At 57.7% G+C, this 18,288-nt stretch overlaps 1 protein-coding gene across 5 annotated transcripts in view; it reads right to left on the reverse strand.

Annotated features, from left to right (window-relative positions):
• Positions 1 to 6,267: 6,267 nt before the first annotated feature.
• TBC1D16 (TBC1 domain family member 16) overlaps positions 6,268 to 18,288 on the reverse strand; it is a gene marked incomplete at its 5' end in the record, with an annotated part of 83,605 nt that continues 71,584 nt past the window's right edge. For 4 of the 5 annotated variants that reach the window (XM_082441521.1, XM_082441522.1, XM_082441520.1 and 1 more), the window contains 4 exons: positions 6,268 to 11,762; positions 12,644 to 12,790; positions 15,395 to 15,574; positions 17,688 to 17,874. In XM_082441521.1, coding sequence (XP_082297647.1) covers positions 11,514 to 11,762; positions 12,644 to 12,790; positions 15,395 to 15,574; positions 17,688 to 17,874 — 763 coding nt within the window. In that variant the 3' untranslated portion in view covers positions 6,268 to 11,513. Of the gene's footprint in view, positions 11,763 to 12,643; positions 12,791 to 14,371; positions 15,205 to 15,394; positions 15,575 to 17,687; positions 17,875 to 18,288 lie in introns of those variants that run through there. The other variant, XM_082441524.1, reaches the window with a different exon arrangement.

An 18,288-nucleotide genomic window follows, 5' to 3' on the forward strand; every position in this document is an offset into this window, starting at 1 on the left:
CCTGGGAGGGATGGAGGGGGCTGCCCCTCCTTCTCCCTGCCCTCCTGCACCTCTCCCCCATTCCCACCCCAGTCCCCTGCCCTCATGCCGCCTCCATTCCCCAAGTCCCCTCCCTCTGGAAGCCCCAGGCACTTCCCTGTCCTGTGTGCCCCTCTCCCTTGGTGCCCCTTCCTGCCCACCACATAGGCAGGAACCCATCCACATGGTGGCCCCGAGGCGTGTGCCGGGCGTAGGGCACCCACATGAGGACAATGCAATGAGCAGGGGTGGGAGGGATCCCACGCAAAACGTTCAGGGGGCTCTCTGCTCCTGGCCCATGGTTGCCACTGAGACACCCTCTGTCCAAACCCAAGGAGCCCATGAGGTCTGGCTCTTTCCTTTGACTGGGGCCCTGGTGCCCAGGCACAGCTGCATCTCTACCCTCATCCTGTCCCTCTGCAGGGAGGCCGCCACCACCATACACACACACTCCAACTAGGGTCCCCGTACCTGGACCCCCACTTGGAGAAAAGGACCACTGGGTGTGAAATCAAAAGAAGCAGCAACAGGCTTCCCTGGTGGCGCAGTGGTTAAGAACCCGCCTGCCAATGCAGGGGACATGGGTTCGAGCCCTGGTCCAGGAAGATCCCACATGCCGCGGAGCAACTAAGCCCGTGCGCCACAACTACTGAAGCCCGTGTGCCTAGAGCCTGTGCTCCACAACAAGAGAAGCCACAGCAGTGAGAAGCCTGCGCACCACAACAAAGAGTAGCCCCCGCTCACCGCAAGTAGAGAAAGTCCACGTGCAGCAGCGAAGACCCAATGCAACTAAAAATAAAAATAATAAATTAATTAATTAATTAAAAAAAAATGCAGCAACAAAGCCCTTCTTCAGAAAATGGGATGGATCTGAGAGACACTGGCCCTCTTCCTGGGGAAATGGGAATTAGCACCGAGGATTATTTTTGAGGAAGCAGTGCCCCACTGTGCCCACACGTGCCACCTTCTGAACAGGCCCCAGTGGGGGCTCCAGGCATGGGGACCCTAGTTCCCCAGGCCTCTTGTGGGCGGGCAGGGGAGCGCCTGCCCACCTCCCTCCCTCCTGGGAGACCAGTTCCTGGTGAGAATCCCAGGCTTTGCAGAGATGCCACTGTGTGGCTGAATCCCACAGCCAGGCCTGTATCTGGGATTCAGCAGGACAGCTGAGAACAGGAGTGGGGAACCCGTGCAGGCTGCCTCCAGCCTTGTGCAAAGCTACCTGGTGTCCCAGGCCCTAGGGGCAGGGCATGCCAAGCAGGCTTCCACCCAAACTTTGGAACTTGTTTTCTGGAAAGGAAAACCCCTATGGGGAGCTCAGTCCTGCCCAGGCTTTGGCAGTCTCTTAGGTACCCATCCTCAGCCTGGGCAGGAGCCACAGGAGTCTGTACCAATCACTGGCACACCCTCTGGTAGTGTGTCCCCTCTAATCGAAGCCAGTTTCTGGGGGCCCAGCAGCTCACTCTACAAGCAGACCTTGGCATTCTGGGTCAGTTTCAGGCTCATGATGGGAGTGGAGGTCTGTGAGGGACTCAGGAGGCCAGGCCGGTTTGGTGAACCAATAGCTACATTTCAGATTCTGGGGGCCTCCCCCTCTTTTGGGGACCCAGAAACCTCTTTGGGGCTGGCCTGGCGACTGCACTCTGGCCCAGCAGATTGAGGGGAAGGACAGTGGCCTTTTTGGTAAGATTCAACTCTGCAGAATCCTTTTGGCCACTGCATGGGAGAGGGGTGCAGATGCAGCAGGCAGGGAGGGGGTGGGAGAGACTGCAGGCTGGAAGTCAGGGGTGGGGGGACCAACTCCCAGCCTTGCTGCGCTGTCCCACCTGCCAGCTCTTGAAGAAACACCTGTGGGAGCAGTGCCTCTTCCTACCTGCACTGGCCTGAGTCCAGTTCCTGGGTCTCACCCACCTGAAAGACCCCACCTCCCCCACCAATAGCTCTGAGGTATGCATTCCAGGCAACGTGGGGAAGAGCTGAGCTTTGTCTCATCCCCCTTCGAAGGCAGCAGTTCACCTCTCCTGGAAATGCCCTCACCCCTGCGTCCCTGTGCACCGGACCCCTCCCACCCGCTCCTCGCCACTCTGCTTCAGGCTGCTGACTCTGAGCCCTAAAATTTCGCTGCTATTTATCAGCCTGGCTCAGACAGTCATGTGGCCCAGTGGAGCAGTAAGACCAAGAATGGGGGTGGGGAACTCCCATCTAAATGAATCATTTGACAGAACCTGGGGATTTATCAGAAAACCCAAAGGATGCCCGGGCTTTGGAGAAAGGCAGAAAGTGCCTGGAAATAGAACAGACCCTGCCATTTGGGTAGGTGGGTGGGATTCCCCCAGAGGGCACCTGTCCAGAGGTCTGAGGGTCCCCAGCACCTTTTTTCTAAAGTTTCTAAAGTTTTCCAATAGGGGCAGGAGGTGGGCAGAACAGAGGACAGGGCCTGGATACCAGACAGTGCCCTGGGAGGACTGTCATCCCCCTCCCCCCACTGTGTCATCCCCCTCCCCCCACTTTGTCTCAGATGGTTGCTTTAAGTACACTTGGATTTCCTTTTACAGAAGGACACTGAGACCCCGTATCGGAAAGTGGGCTCCCAATTGAGCTCACATGAACAGCCAGAACTCCCCACTCCCTTACACTCCCTGTGCTCATGCACCTTGGACAGAGTAAGGAGCCCTGCAAGCGATGGGCTTCTCCCACAGGGGGCGAGTCCACACCAAGAGTCCTGGAGGGCAGAGGGGATGGGACACCAAGAGGTCGGTGGCTCAAGAGTGGCTCTCCTGAAGCCCAGCCCTTTGGTAGCGCCTCCTGTGACCACAATTGCCTCTGCCCAGCTCTCCCCACCAGAAAAGTGGAGAGCAGCTCGTTGGCACTCTCGTCATTAAGTCATAAACTCTTGATAACATTTACTATCCTTCAGTCTTTAATTTGGACAGGGCCCCGTCCTCTACCCTTTGAGGTCGTTTTAGTCATTTGTTGTGCCTCTCAGAATCTTCTGTCCATCCGCCTGTAGCTGGTCTCCAGACAGGCACTGGCCATAGTTCTCCAGTGAACTGATCCAAAGCTCTGACCTCCTATCCCAGAGGGCTTCCTGGGCCTTGCCCATTGCCATATTCTACTGTTAGGTTTTAAAATTGCCGGACAATTGGGCTCACTAACCGTTAACTTGGGGCCACTAGGACCCTCCATGTCTTTTTCTATTTGTGCTTATTCATGGCCAGTAATCAATGAACCCCGTGAACTTTGTGTTTGGTCCCTGATGAAGGTTTCCCACTTTGTTGAACTGCACATGTCTCTTACTGGTTGAGGGGGTTTTGAACCTGTTTCTCCCTCCTGAGGGGCTGCTATACCCAGCCTGTGGCACTATCCCCCTGTTGCACCAACTTAATTTCAGCATCCAAACAACCATTTAGAAAACCATTAAGCCATTCTCTCTAACAACTCAAAATATAAAGTGCTTTCTTTTGTTCAGTGTCAAACTGCCGATGAAAGAGCTTGTGGCATCTGACCTATCAAGGCAGACGTATTATCACATTCAGAGAATGAATAGCATATTTTCAAACCACTTTATCTAAATTACACAGTACACGCCCCAGGAGCCCAGAGGTCTGGTTATTCTCTTGAGATGCAGAGAGAGGAGGGCCTCACAGGTGAGGGAGGGGGTCCACTGAGGAGGAAGGATGACTTTAGGGGTGTCCCAGGGCCAGCAACTGAATGTGGCCCATGAGGCCACTGGCAGGTGTCCTCCAGTCTGCAGAGAGCATGGCAGTGGCTGGGTGGGACCCTGGTGAGACCCTCCCCAATGGCCATGAGGAGGTGGGGGTGTGTGAAGACACAGCCCCTTTAACAGTGAGATCGCTCATGTGGCCCAATAACTCACAGAGATGATTGGGGCCCTGTTCTCACTGTAGTTTTTCTTCCAAGCATCTCCCACGCTTGCCAAGCCCTCGTGCTCCTTCCCCTCCAGGTTTCTGCCAAGTGGTGGGAAGGAGCCTGTGGCCAGCCTCCTGTGGGTTCTGTTCTAAAAGCTGGTGCTCCTTGAAGAGAGGTGGACGATGGAACCGGGGAGGGAAGGGGGCTGGCTGAGGCCTCCCCGCCCTGTGTGTACCTGAGTGTGTGTGTATAGTGGTGGTGGCTTCCCTGAAGAGGGACAGGATGGGGGTAGAGATGCAGCTGTGCCTGGGCACCAGGGCCCCAGTCAAAGGAAAGAGCCAGACCTCATGGGCTGCTTGGGTTTGGACAGAGGGTGTCTCAGTGGCAACCATGGGCCAGGAGCAGAGAGCCCCCTGCACGTTTTGCGTGGGATCCCTCCCACCCCTGCTCATTGCATGTCTTCATGTGGGTGTTGGGGGGAAGGAGAGACACCAATAACAACTGAGACTTAACTGGGTTGGCAGGGCTCATAATGGGATTCAAGTTGACTGAAAGAAAAGCATCTCAGTGACATTTCTGGCTCACCTGAGTCTCTGCAGCCAAAGGCCACTCAGACCCGGGGAGTTCAAGGTTTGCCCCGGGGGGCCCCAAAAGTGCGGACATTGAGTGGCTTCTCCCAGGGCCGGCAAGGCAGTTTTGCTCATGGAGCATTTGTAGAGTACGTGCTGACCGCCCCAGAAACCCCAGTGACCTGGTGTGCTCAGCCTCGGGCCCCTGGAGCAGGTCCATGGGACAACGGTACCCGTCTCCCTGGTGGGGCTTGCTGAACGCTTGCTGAACGGATGCATGAAGGAATGATGGGACTAGGGTGGTGCACAGGACGCTCACTCTCTGAAGTGAATGGGCCCCAGGGGCGGGGCGGGGGTGTCTCTGCTGCTAGCAGGGGTGTAAAGCGAGCTGTGCAGATGGCCCTTCCGCGCCGCGACAAGCTGCTCCCAGGCCCAGCCCTCAGGACCGCAGGACAACAGAGGCCAGGTCTTTCCAGGGGCCACCCTGAGGAGTCTCGCTCTAGGGCAGCACATCCCTGGGCCCGTGACTACACGGCCGTTATTTATGGGAGAACTAGAGCAGAGCAAAGACAAACAACCTGGTAGAGTATCCTGGTTGGGCCAGACCCAGGAAACCAGCCGCCTGACAGGTTTGAAAGGCCCTATTGGGCAGGGCCATGGCCCAAGGTGGGGGCCACAGTGGGCCTCGACCCATTGCAGGGTTGCTCTGTGGGGTGGGACTGCCCCTTTCTGAGGACGAACTGACCCACAGCCGTGCCCTGGAGGGTGGTGATGGTAGGGCTGGTGCCCCTGAACTCCAAGCTCCCTCTCTATCTGCACTCGGCCGTCAGGGGTGACTTCAGATCCCAGGTTAGGGCCAGGCATGAGGGGGAAGCAGCGCCTCCCACTCCCAAAAGGACAGAGACGGTTTCTCTAAGTGGAGCCACCAGCCAGGCACGGCAGCTGAGGCATCAGCTGGGCCTGCTGCCCCTCCTGGCCACGTGGCCAGCCAGCCTCAGGCAGGGGCACCCCTGGCCTGCAGAGAAGTGGTGACAAAGCTCTCTGTCGTCTCAGCCAAGGCCAGGTGGGTGGAGGATGAGACAGACCCTGCAGACACGAGACCCCCAGGGGTGCAGACATTCAGGAGGGCGGCACATGCACCCTCCTTGCCTCTCAGGCAAAAGGACAAAAAGGTACATACAAAACCACAGAAAACCAGCTCGCAATCCCACAGGCACCGTGTTAGGGCTGGGAGCCCTCCACCCACCAGCACGGTCCAGGAGAACCAGGACAGGCCCCAGCCCCCTTGCCCACCTCCCTGTAATCCCTGGGGCGTGTTCCCTGTAGTAGGCTCCAGGGCATGGAGATGAGAGAAGCTGATGCCTGAATTCTTCCTTTAAATCCCACCCTTAACAAGGTCAAATTCATTTTCTTTGCCTCTGTAAAAAGTTCACAAATGCAAGGCTTCGGCTTTTCCTGAAATCAGAGCCCTGGCAGCCAAGTCTCAATAAAACACTGTGTGTTTCCAGGTGCTGGGGCCGGTCTTGGGGCCCGCGGTCACTGGGGTTCACGGGCACTTTCCTACTACCTCTCCACCTTGGAGGCAAGCAGCTCCTCCCCGCTGCAGGCCCAGCGCCCGTCCCCTTCAAATGCCTGATGGACCCCTGGGCCTGCAGCCAGGCTCCCCAGAGCAGGGCCTGCTGTGCCACTGGCCAGCCCTCTGGCCCTCCTTGCTCTTCTGTGGGAGCCCTCTTCACCCAGCACTGGAACCTGCCACATTCTGACCTAACAAACCTCGCCGGACCTTTTCCTTAGAGGCGCCGTAGAGCGTATGTTTGTTGTCAATATGATTTTATTTACTTTGCAGTGGAATCCATGAGAGCCAGAAGCACAGTGGGGGCCGTGGCCCCAGGGGTCAGGGTGGCCAGTCCCGAGCCTGGGGCATGGCCTGACCAGTGGGCGATTGTATTTAAAAAAGAAAACAAAATGAAATACAGAGAACGAATCCCTAGCCACGGACATCAGTAATCTCTTGGTAATGGTGGGAATTTCATAAAACTTTCCCTTAAACAACAGAAACCCTGCCCTCTGACTAACACAAGGTGCTGGAAAGAAGATGACCAAGTGACTTGATCTCTGAACTTGAAATGTACTTTCCTACCTAGAAATTCAGCACAATGTGTTTAACGGCCAGATGCCTGCAGGCTGTTTGCATGCCCGCCCTGCCCCCAAGAGGCCCAGGGACACCCCTCTCCAGTCTCTACAGCCTGACCCAGGAGGCCACAGCCCCCCGCTTGAGTGGGTTTCACAGCCGTGGGGGTCCGAGGCCTGGACCTCATCCCTGATGCAGAGCTGGGCACACGGCACACAGACACATCTCTCGGGGTCACCAAGGTCATGGCTTATGGTTGGTTTTCCTCATGGCAGGAGTGGGGTGGCACAGGGTGAATTTCACAGAAGAGGCACAGAGAGGTCCCCCTTAGTCGGGGACATGCAGCAAAGTGGACGTGTAGAAGGGAGCGGGTTTGCTGACTCTCAAAGCAGGGCGAGCTCTCGGGTTGGGAGCATGCCGCCTTTCCGCCAAGGCTGCAAGGCCAAGGTCAGTGGTCTCTTCCCTGAGTGGCAGGTGAAGCCCCCGGGGCTGGTACACCATCTTCATGACACCTTCACCTGGAGAATCCCCACGGCAGTCCTGGGAGGTGGGCTGGGAGGGCAGCGCAGTTCTCATTCTACAGATGACGGAACTGAGGCTCAGAGGGCAGGAAGGTCACGTACCTGGGAAGGGTCAGAGGCAGGACAAGAACCAGGTTCCTGACCCCTAGGTAAGCGTCTTCCTTCCACGCAGCACCGCGCAGCCTCTGTAGGGGAGCCCTGTCCTTGGGCGTCACAGCTTTGGGGGCAGTTCCCTCTGAGCCAAGGACCGGCAGGGACAGAATGCTTTCACTTCGAGGGACGGCCTTGCCGCCTGGCTTAGAAACCCAGGGCTAATCAGATCCTGGGCCATCTGGTTCCCCAGGGTCTCCAGAGGAAGCGCCCGGCCTCAGGCCAGACCCGCAGGCTCCTTCCCTTTGCTATGGGTTTGTGGCACAGCTTGCAGGCCGGTCTAGGGCTGCACCTCTGCACGTGTGTGGGGTTTCCCAGGGAAACTCCTCCTCCTTCCTCTGAGGCAGGGCAGCCTCTGGGGGCCTCTGCTGGGCAGACAAGCTGGAAGAGGCTTCCTTCTGTCGGCCAGGTGAACCCAGGTGCTCCTGCCACCCTCCAGCCTCCCGGCATGGGGGAGGGGAGGCCAAACAGAGGATGGAAGCTTCCGCAGGTGCAGGGCACAGCCATGAGCAGATTCCCACCACCCTGGGGGCTGCCCTCCTCCCAGCTGTTTCTACCAAACAAGAAGCAGACAAGAGAGCTCAGAGGGACCTCACAAAAAACCGAGGGGAGAGCCACAGAGGTCCCCCACTGTGGTCCACAGATTTTGCCCCATTTCCTACGTCCACCCATCAAAGGTCAGAGCTGGGTGACCTCTGCCAGCCACTGCCCTCGTTTCAGGACCAGCATCTTCATCCTGTCCAGCTGTCTGCCCCCAGCAGGATTTTACAGAAAACTCAAAGGTCCTGGATTCAAAAATCTCTGTCCTGCCTGACTGACACTTAGCCAATCAGGACAACACGGCGCTGCTCGCTGATGGCATCCAGACCAAGGCCGCCAATGGAACTGCCCTCTGGACTGCAGATCCTCCTCCTCTGCAGAGATGGGCTGGAGACCCCTCCCAGCCTGCCTATGCCTACCCCTCTAATTGGCTCAAGAACTCCAATTCCCTTGACTTGTGAGTTCCAAGTCTCCCCTGCTGGGACTTAAGTCAGAACCTTCTGGAATAGCACACTGTTCCCCTCTGCACTTAACCAGACCCTGACCCCACTATATCCCCACCTTCCCCACACCCAGCTTCATCCTTCCATCATCCCCCTTCCCTGAGAGGGTGAACCCCCACTGGGCTGGTGAGTCCCTGCCCCACTGCCCTCTCTGTGCCAGCACATGCGCATCAAAGGTGCCCTCTCCTCCCAGAGGCCCCGACGACATCATGTAACGTCAGCGCAGACATTAGCGGCGGGGAAACTTTTAAGTATGCGTGCACACGCACCCCAGCCAATAACATTAAGTGTCATTTTTAAAAAATGGGTTAAATAAGCAGTATCGCCGAGGATGGCCGTGCTGGGCTGATTATCCTGTATTTGCACGTTCTGGCGGTGGGAAGGCTAAAAGTCTAATGACTGAATTATCACCCTAATGCCTTTTGCTGGCTGGGAATAATCCTGGGGCAACAGCTGCCGCAGGGTTTTTGGCTGGTTTCCTCTAATTGCATCCAGATTAAGGGAGCCATGCAGGGGCGGGCCTTCTCCATCCCTCCGGAGCAGCGGGACCTCGCAGAGCCCACACACCCAGGTCTTCAGCTTTCGAAGTCCTGGCTGCTCCGAGAGGCCCAGATCTCACTGGGACCTCACCCAGCCCATAGGGTGAGAGGTGGGAGGGTCATGGGGAGCCGTGGGGGTGAGGGGCTGTGGGAGCTGGGAGGTTCAGAATGAGTGCTTTCCACCCAGGACCCTCCAAAGTGAGGGAGCCTGGGACCCCTCTCCCTCCACCCCACACACAGCAGCCCAAAGGCACAAGGTACTGTAAAATGCATGGACGTTCTTCTGCTACAGAGGATGAGCGGGGAGCACTCTTTCTCCTCTTAGGCATCTCCTGCCCCTTCAGGGGAAGTCACGCCCCTGGTAGAAGGTGAGTTCCAAAACAGTGTTATCTGGACCAGGACTTTGTTGTGGTGCTGGTAGACTCTTCCAGCCCCGTACCAGCCGCCCAGTTCCTCACCCCCTCCCTGAATCCCCAGCCCCTCGCCATGTCACTTCTCTTACTGCAGGGGAGGGTCCATTTCCCCATCCCTAGATGCTGAGTCTGGCCATGTGACTTGCTTTGGCCACTGGGGTGGCAGCAGGGGTGGCATCTGTCAATGCTTGGGAAGGTACCTGTACACTTCTGATTCTGCACCTTTGCCTTGGCCAGGACTGGCTTGCGGGAAGGATGCAAGAGGCACAGAGCAGAGCCAAGTCTGACCTCTACACACTTCTACATGTGTGAGCACCGCCCCCTGGGACTTAACAGCTCCAGGCATGGGAGCAAGCCCAACCCAGACCAGAAATGCCCAGCTTGAGCTGCTGCCCCACAGACTCACGTGCTAGGTAAGTGTGTGCTATCTGAGGCCACCATGTTTGGGGGCTATTTGTTATGTAGCATTACTGTGGCAATGGGTAACTGTTATGCCTGCTCATGGGGATGTGGTCTCTAGAGGAGGGTCAACATAGTGCCTGGGTAACTCAAGCCACTTCTATAATGGACCAGGAGCCATCCTCCGGATGGAAAGGCAATCTTCTTTCCGCAGAAGCAGAGCAGAAGTCTACCCCCATCCAGCCTGGACCCTGCTGCTGGACTATAATGGTCAGTACCCTAAGATCTGGGCACTGATGGGGCTCCAGGATGGTGTCTCCAAAAGGCTCTTGGACAGAGGGGCCAGGAACTTGGAAGTACCAGTGTCAGTCTCCTGCCTGCTGGAGGACTTGGGCTCATGGAGAAGAGAGAAGCTGAGAAGGGAGGAGGCTGATAACTTCCTCTTTCCTGTTGATAAACATCTTTTTAAAGTGGCGCCATCCAGCAGCGTCAACTCTCAGTGAGAAAAGCTGAGGGCAGGAAGAAGCCTTAGTCGGGCTGTGTCTCCACGATGACTCTCAGCACGTCAAGGATTTTTCTCCCCAGAAGAATGTGCAGGACGATTCAAGGAACGACTCCAGGCTCCTTGCTCCTGCCAGTTCAAGAGGCGGCTTCCTGTGCAAATGGCTCCACCACTTTACACTGGCTGGGAGCCCTCCCATGCCCTTATCTGTCCTTCTCTAAATCCCAGAAGGAGCTACTGATGAGAATCTTTGGGAGCAGGGAGAGCTTGCTGGGAAGACCTGGTTCCCACACAGAAAGCAGAGGTGCCCTGAGTGATGGCTACTGTACTGTGGCCACTCTTGCGTCCAACCACCTGAGAAGCTGACTTACAGAAGACTGGCATTCATGGCAGAATGCAGGCCCTGCAGGGAAGTGGGAGTCTTTCTAGCACTTTCAGGTGCCTTTGTTTTGGTTGGTCAGTTAATATAGTACCCCTTCCCTCAAACACTGCAGATTCCCTTCAGAGGATTTTGCGTGCACACACGCACACCTCAACCCATCCAGATCCCAGTTGGTTGCAGTATTTGGTGAGGCTGGCCTTAAACAATGCCAAATGCAGACATTCCCCAACAAAGGGAGAGGAATCCAACACTTCAACAGCCTGTGCTCAGGCTCACGGGCAGCAGATTCCTTCACATGCCAAGAGGACAGGATGTTGAAATGGACAGTGTGAAAGCCCCCAGCCCCCTGCTCTTACACCTCTTTACCCTGAAATCAGTGGGGCTTTTTTTGGGGGGTGGGGGATGGGGGGCAGATGTCTTCACATCAGCTTTGCAGCTGCAGCTGGAAAAGCTGTGGAGTATGGGAGTATGTTTGGTTCTTTCAGAGAATGAAGCCTGATGAGGCGGGTGTGTCCAGCTTGCAAAGATGTCTCCGGGCCTGGACAGGATCCCCTTGTTCTGCACTCCCCGGCACTGGTGGGTGCACAAGACCTCTCCTTCTGTCTCTGCCTTTCCCAATGCCTGGCAATACCCTTTGGTGGCTGATGAAGCTGGAGGAATTCCTGGGACGTGTCGAGATCCATCAAAGGCAGGCAACACGAGAACCCAGCCAGCCTGCGTCTCCAGGTGGGATGGCCGTGCATTCTAGTCCCGCTTTTTTGGGAGGTGACTTTTCTCTGGGCAGCTGGCGGGTTTCACTTCTGTCACTTCTGGACTCCGCTTTTGTCCTTAATATGAAAAGTTTCCCTTCATGCCGCCCAAGGGCATTTTCCTTCCGTTTCTACCATCCCATCCCCTCCAAGCCTATCCCCACCCCCTCCCCCATGCTTGGGACCTGGCTGAGGTTCCCTCACCCCTCATCTAGCACAGGGAGCCCAACCTATCTGCGGAAACCGAAGCCTTCGCGGGGCGTCTTTGGGCCCTTCCTGCCTTCTCTGGGGGGCTTGGGCGAAGGCGTCTCCACAGTGCCCCCATATGGGCAGCTCTCAGACCCCGGGTGTTGGCCTGTGCACTCCACGGCGGGCATGTAACCACTGTCCCACATGCCAGTCCCACACAGCTTGCACAGGTCATGCAGGCTGCAGGGGATCCGTGGCAGGAGGCGAAACTGATAGAGCAAACTCCTTGCCTGCAAACAGAGAGGACAGGCAGTGACGAGGGGGTTGGGGGACAGCCAGTGGCCCAAGAGCAAGGGCAGCAATAGCCAGCGCCCAAGGGCTCACCCTGTGCCAGGTCAGGGCGAGGACTCTGCCTGCCCCGTCCCTTTGCACACCATGATCCAGCTGAGGGACGGGACTCACATGGTTCCCGGAGCAGTGCTCCCATGTGGCTTGACACAAAGAAGGCTCCCCCAACGGCCTTCATATGGAGGGTGAACAGGGCAGGCAAAAGCGGCACAGGGCCCACCCTGCCCCTCCCTGGCTCGGCCTGGCCGCACGGCTCCACCTCTCCACCCTGCAGGGTCTGTTTCCACCACCCCCTTCCTACCCACCCCACCCTGACCCCAGGCCCTCCTCACTGCCCCCGGGAGACACCAGAGAGCTTTAAGAAGCAGTCTCCAGCAGGAGCCTGGGAAGCGGGGAGGTGGCAAAGGCCCCCTTTATTCCACTAACTTTGGATGAAAAGTGGCCACCTCCCCTCCCTAAGCCTCCTGCTCAGTCTTCCTGGCTCTGGGCTAGGAGTGAGGTACCCCAGGTGGAGGACCTGTCTATCAAACCGGGTAATCTGTTCAGTCCATGAGGAGAGAGACCTCTTTTGCCAGGGCCTGATGGGCACCCTGAGCAGCTGCCAGACATGCTGACCACTGGGCCTTGGTCAGGAGCTCCCAGGGTGGCTGGAGTGTGGGGGCGGGGCTCTGGAAGTGAAGGGGTGGGGCTCTGTGTGTGGGCAGGGCTCTGCATATGTGGAGGGCGGGGCTTGTGGGGGGCTGTGTGGGGGCGGAGCTCTGGAAGTGAAGGGGTGGGGCTCTGTATATGGGAGGGCGGGCCTCCATGTGGGGGCCACACTCACCTTCCTGAGAACAAGCTCCCCATTCATGTGCATGGCCAGGTTTCCAAAGTGCAGAAGCATCTGGTCGGTGGCCAGCTGCTGCTCAATGACGTCATCCCCGTAGATGGCCACAATGGCCACACAGATGAAAAGGTGGAAGTAATCCGTCTTGGGGGGAAGAGAGTGGGTTCAGATAAGGCCCCTGACCCAGCCCCAGGCCCTGCCTGCAGGTAGAGGCCAAGTGCAGAGGTGCGGGGTAAGGGCTCCGGGGTGAGGTCGTCTGGGTTCATGCGGCCCTGGGCAAGCCCAGCAGCCTCCTTCATCCTCAGTTTCCCCACCTGCAAATGGGCCAGTGTGAGCACCTCCATCCAAAGGCTGCTGTGACATACAAAGGGGCGATGTTGCAGCTGGCCACCCACGGGCTGCTGTTACCCTTTGGGGAGCCCTCCGGGAGGCTTTCCAGCACAGGGGCAAAGAACACGCCCCTCTGACGGCTGGCCCGTGCCCATTCTGGGGTCTTGAGAGACGGTGCGTCAGGACACGCTCCAGTGGGTCACGGAACACGCCAGTGAGAAAGAACTTTCTGGCAGCCACCCACTGGTCATTGTTCTCCTGCCTCCAGGCCAAACGTCCCAGCTCATGCCCCAGAGACGACTCTTAGGTTTGTTGATAAGAAAGTGGGGAGAAGAGCCTCAGAGCAGAGCACGGCAGATCCCGATGGTCCCCGTGGAGCTCCCTACGATGAGCCCACCATCTTTAACCAGCTTTACAGAGCCCATCGAGGACTCCACTGTCTTCCTTGGAGGCTGCCTCATGTGGCTGCCCAGCAAGGAAGGCCTGGCCCACAGCAGGAAGCCGGCACTTGGTCCTGACGGGGGTACATCCTGTGCGCTCTCCGGCCCGGACACTTTGAGGGCACACCGCCTTTGAGTCACACTTGCTCCTGGGGGCAGAGGAAGGACAAGGACCACCAGGAAGCCTGTGTTTAGTCTCCTGACGTCGGCCACCCAGCCAGACAGAACTTTGTTCCTTTGCAAACAGGGCCGGGAGGAGCCCTGGATGCGGGCAGAAGTTATGGGCAGCAAACACCCCACACCCCACCCACTCTGAAGAGACCATTCCCAGGTTGCCCAGCCCCTTCCTCTGAATTAATCCGGAATGGTCTTGCTGTGGCTCAGAACGATCCTTCTGCAGCTATTTGAACTGTGGCCAGGGTTGGCGGTGGGTTGGGGGTTGGGGGGGGACGGAGGAAGGTGCATGTCTACCTCCTCTCAGAGAGGACTCTGGGGCAGAAAACGTGGGGCACATTCTAAATGGGGCTGGATGGCAGTACAGGACTAATCCCAGTTCACTGGACAAGGCCCAGGGCAGCCCAGCCCCTGAGTGCAAACTAGAAGTATCATAAATGAATGAAATAGAGCCTTTCTCACTCTGGGGACACTTTAAAAGTTAAAGCAGCTGGTCGTGACCACCCCCCTCTCCACGAGCTCACTCTAATGAATTAGCCTACGCCCACTACAATCACCCTACCCCCCCCCCCTCCAATCTCCTGCCACTAATTTGATCAAGTGGTGGGGCCAAATGTGGCTAAATTTAGCCTGAGAAATGGCCCCATTTGTTGGGTAATGCTCTGAGTTCACTTGTAACATTAGCCTAAATGTGATGTCACGAGGGTGGCAAACTTGCTGCTGGAAAAACATGCAATGAGGCTTTGCAAAGCAGACACAATTTTTTTTTTTTTTTTAAATGTGATCCAGTGTTTTGGACCATCCTTGCCAATGCTTCCTTGATTCCACCCTGCAGTACACGTCGAGCACGCTAATCCACGCAGGAAACGCAGCCCAGACCTGGGCCGGGGTGGGAGCAGGAGCAGGAGGTGGGTGAGGATGGATGAATACAGACAGCCTGTGGCAGCAGCAGCACATTTCTTCAGACTCACTTCTATCAGACGTAATCCTTCTTTGACATTAGTAAGGAGCGGAAACGCTGACGCACGTTTCCGAGGGCTGGTGGGCGTGCCCACGTATCAGCAAGGTTTGTCTAATCCAAGCTGCTCCAGCTGCCGCAGGGAGGATGCAGCCCGCTCTTGCAGAAAGGGTCCTGGCCACCTCCCGGATGTGTCAATACTATTTTTTTTTAAGCCTGATGGATTCAGAGAGACCTGCCTATCCTTTCACGTCACCAGCTTGTTGCTAATTTGGGCATTAAAGCTGTGTGACAGGGCCAGTTCGATGCTCTCAGGGGAATTTGTTGAGGAGACACTGATAACGGTGGACGGCAAGTGGAAATCACATCCCTGGGTGGGGACAGTGGGCCAGGCCCAGGCTCTCAGAGGGGCCGACGGGGAAGCAAGATCTCGGGCCCTTTCCCTGAGCCGTCCCGAGGGGGCAGGCGGGCGGGCACCGGCTCCAGCATGTGGGCACTGGTGTCCTGCTCGGCCCCGCAATGTCTTTCACGCTGATTGGTTGTGACAGGAGCGTGCTCAGCCCCGGAACGTGGTAATGAGCGCAGTCAGTGGGCAATTTGCATCGATTTCAGTTACTTGGGAGGCGAATTGCAGGTCTGAGGCTGGCCACGTGGGACTGGAAGGCAGTCGCCGTGTGAGGGGCTGACTGTGGCTTGCGGGGGGTCAGGGATGGTGGAGGGGGACCCCAGAGGAGGCGCACGGTTACGTGGGCACCCCGCCCTCCTTTTAGGCTGGGTGCAGGACAGCGACCGTCGCTCTGGAGCCGCTGTCCCAGCCCCCAGCCCTGGGCACCGCGCCTGGCTCACCTGGTAGTGGGCCCAGCAGGCCTCCCAGATCCGCAGAGCCTCGGCCTCGGGAAACTCCCGCTTGAAGCACAGCAGCAGCCAGCGGTGGCAGAAGAGCATTTGCAGGCCGTCCTCGCCCAGCGAGACCAGGTGCTGGTAGAAGCGCAGGTGCGTCAGCCGCAGCAGCTCCCGCAGGTACAGCTGGGGGCGAGGCCGAGATGAGTTAGCCCCCCGGCCCTGAGCACGCCTGCCTGCCTGGCCCAGGAAGCCCACTCCCACCGAGGCCCTTCCTCGGTCCACCCCTCCCCCCCCCCTGCCAAAGCCTGTGTGCCATGCGTGAGGTCTCTACCTGCTACGTGTCACTGAACCCACTTATTTGTTCTGTCGCTGGAAGTCTGACTCACACCTGTCTTTGTCAGTTTACCCCAGATTTCAGACTGTTTTGGAGGCTGTGACGTGGCCCAGGGCAAGGCAGAGCATAGCACCCTGATGTGGACCAGGAGGCTAGTGGCAGGTCCGAGGCTAGGAAGACCCCCAGGCCTCAGGCGCCATATGGGGCTGTTTCTGACGTCCCCTCCTTTCTGGGATGTCGAGCAGATCATCCATTGACAACACCCCCTCCCCCACACCCACTCAACCACCTTCTGCTCTGATCACCAAGATCCATCATCTTCCAGAGCTGATTTAGAGCAGAGAGGGGGCGTTTCTGAACCCCAAGAGGCTCAGTTCCTGCACTTAAGGTCACCACCCAGTGACGTGGGATAAGATTGAGGCTATTTCTGGCAACGTCCTGCTTGGGCTGCTGACTTCACCAGCACCGTTGTAAAATCAATCTCCGGCAGCTAACGAGTCACGGGGCCATGTGCTTCGGAGCCCATCAGGGGTGAATCGCATCAGAGCCTGTAATTGCCTCCGCAGGTACCGTGGAAACCTGACATCACAGGGCCGATGCAGAGAGCACAGAGTGGGCAGGCTCAGCTGGAGTGGGCAGGCTCAGCTGAGATCCCAGCCAGATCCTGGGGTGGGGGCTTGGTGACTCACAGGCCCCTTCCCACACAAGCGACCCATTGTTCCTACTTGAGACAGCCGCTGGGATGGCACGGGAACTGATTCTGAGGATCCTTCCCGACTGGCCAGTTTTTCCACTCGGTGGCCCACAGCAGGGTCAAGTCCACGCATGCAGCTGACCCCCTCCCTCCCTCACGGATGCCCCCCACCCCCGCTCTGGTGCCCCTCACCTTCCAATCCCCACCTGCCTGCTCCTGCCTCCCCCTTGTCCAATCCCCTGCTGTGTTCTGCTCTCCCATCCATAGTCTTCAAGGGCTTCCTAATGGCTAGTCGACGGGACACGCTCCTTGGCCTGGCATTTGAGGCCCTCCATTCAGCTCTACCCTCATTGCATGTGGGCCACCAACCTGACCGGGGCACCCAGTGTCACTGCCCAGAGAGCTCTGCTCAGCCAAGTCTTGGCAGGCCTGGCAGTGTCCAGGGCCAGACCCCATGTGCCGTGGGGTCGGCCTAGTCCAAGGAGACATTGGGACACCTGTCTTGGTTCCCATCTCTATCACCAGAGCTCTTTCTGTATCACTCCCTGGCACCCAGCATCCTCTCCTCACACTGTCAGCTTCCAGACCAAGAATCTCTTGCAGACTGGGGACCTGAGAACATCTCCCAGTGCCAGCAGCACCCGGCAGGTGCTCGGAGTGCACAGATGCTAGGTAAGGAAAGAGTGCGCACTCCTGGCCCTGCCTTACCCAGCTTTGCCTCCTCACTCCCAATTTTCAGTGCTGCCTGGTCTGTGTAGGTTAGGGGAGGCCATGAAGGGAGGGGTGTCGGCTGGGCACAGCAAGCCTGCTGCCCTCGAGGTACGGTTCTGACGACTACCCAGTGGGCCTCGAGGTGGTTTCAGGAGCCCCTCCCATTCCCAGCCCCAGAACCCTGGCTATGTTGGACCCCTGCAGGGGGCCCAGATGCACCTGAGGAACCATTTTACAAAGCACAGGGTCAGGTGTGATAGGGACCTCCCCTTCTTTGTCTCCCAGGGAGCCTGGGTTGGGATGCCACATGTAGGGAGGTGGGAAGCCACAAGGGGAGGGCCCTGCACAGTCCAGACTCTGGACCTGCAGGAGTGTGAGGTGGGGATGGCAACACATGTCCTGGGACCTGGGAACAGCATGCATCCCTCCTGGGGGAGCTGGCCCTATCCCAGAGGCCCAGGGCTAAGCCCCCCATAGTCCATCGGCAAGGCTGACCCTGGCTTTTCTGCTGCTTGCTGACCCACAGCAGTCAGGCCATACACATCTGAGAGCCTCACCAGCTGTTTCTCCATGTCCTCATCCCGAGGAGAGCTGACAAAGATCGTGTTCTGCATCAAACCCACAAAGCACCAGAAGGTGTCTGACTCGTCCAGGACCTCGGCCAGGATGGGGGCCACCAGGTCCGACATGCCCTGGGAGTAGCCGATGGCTGGGTTGTACACCGCATAGTTCAGCAGGATCCTCCTGGAGACGCAGTGCAGAGAGCAGGGAGGTCAGTGGAGGGTGTGTTGTGCAGGCCAGTAGAACCCCAGGCTGGAGACACTGGGCTGTCCGGGCCCCCATCTTTCACCTTGATCTCAGAGGAAGGAGGGCAGCTCTGGGACCGTCTCCAGAGCCTGGGGAAAGGTAATGGCCTGCAATTAGCCACTCACCAGCCCAGCCCCTCGAGAGCAGGGCAAGGAGGAATGTGGGTCTGATTTTCTTAATTGTCAGCTGCCTGTGACAAAGGGTGGGCTGGCCAGGAACGTTTTCATGGGCTGCTAATTTTGTGCAATTATTTGCCAGGAGGTAGCAGAACGTCAAAGATGCCAGCCTCAGCCCTGTGTGGCTTTATCATCCGGAAGACCACCCAATGGGAGACAGAGACACTCAGGGGGA

This window comes from Balaenoptera physalus (assembly GCF_965194825.1).
Source record: "Balaenoptera physalus genome assembly, chromosome: 20".
NCBI classification, from domain to species: Eukaryota; Metazoa; Chordata; class Mammalia; order Artiodactyla; family Balaenopteridae; genus Balaenoptera; species Balaenoptera physalus.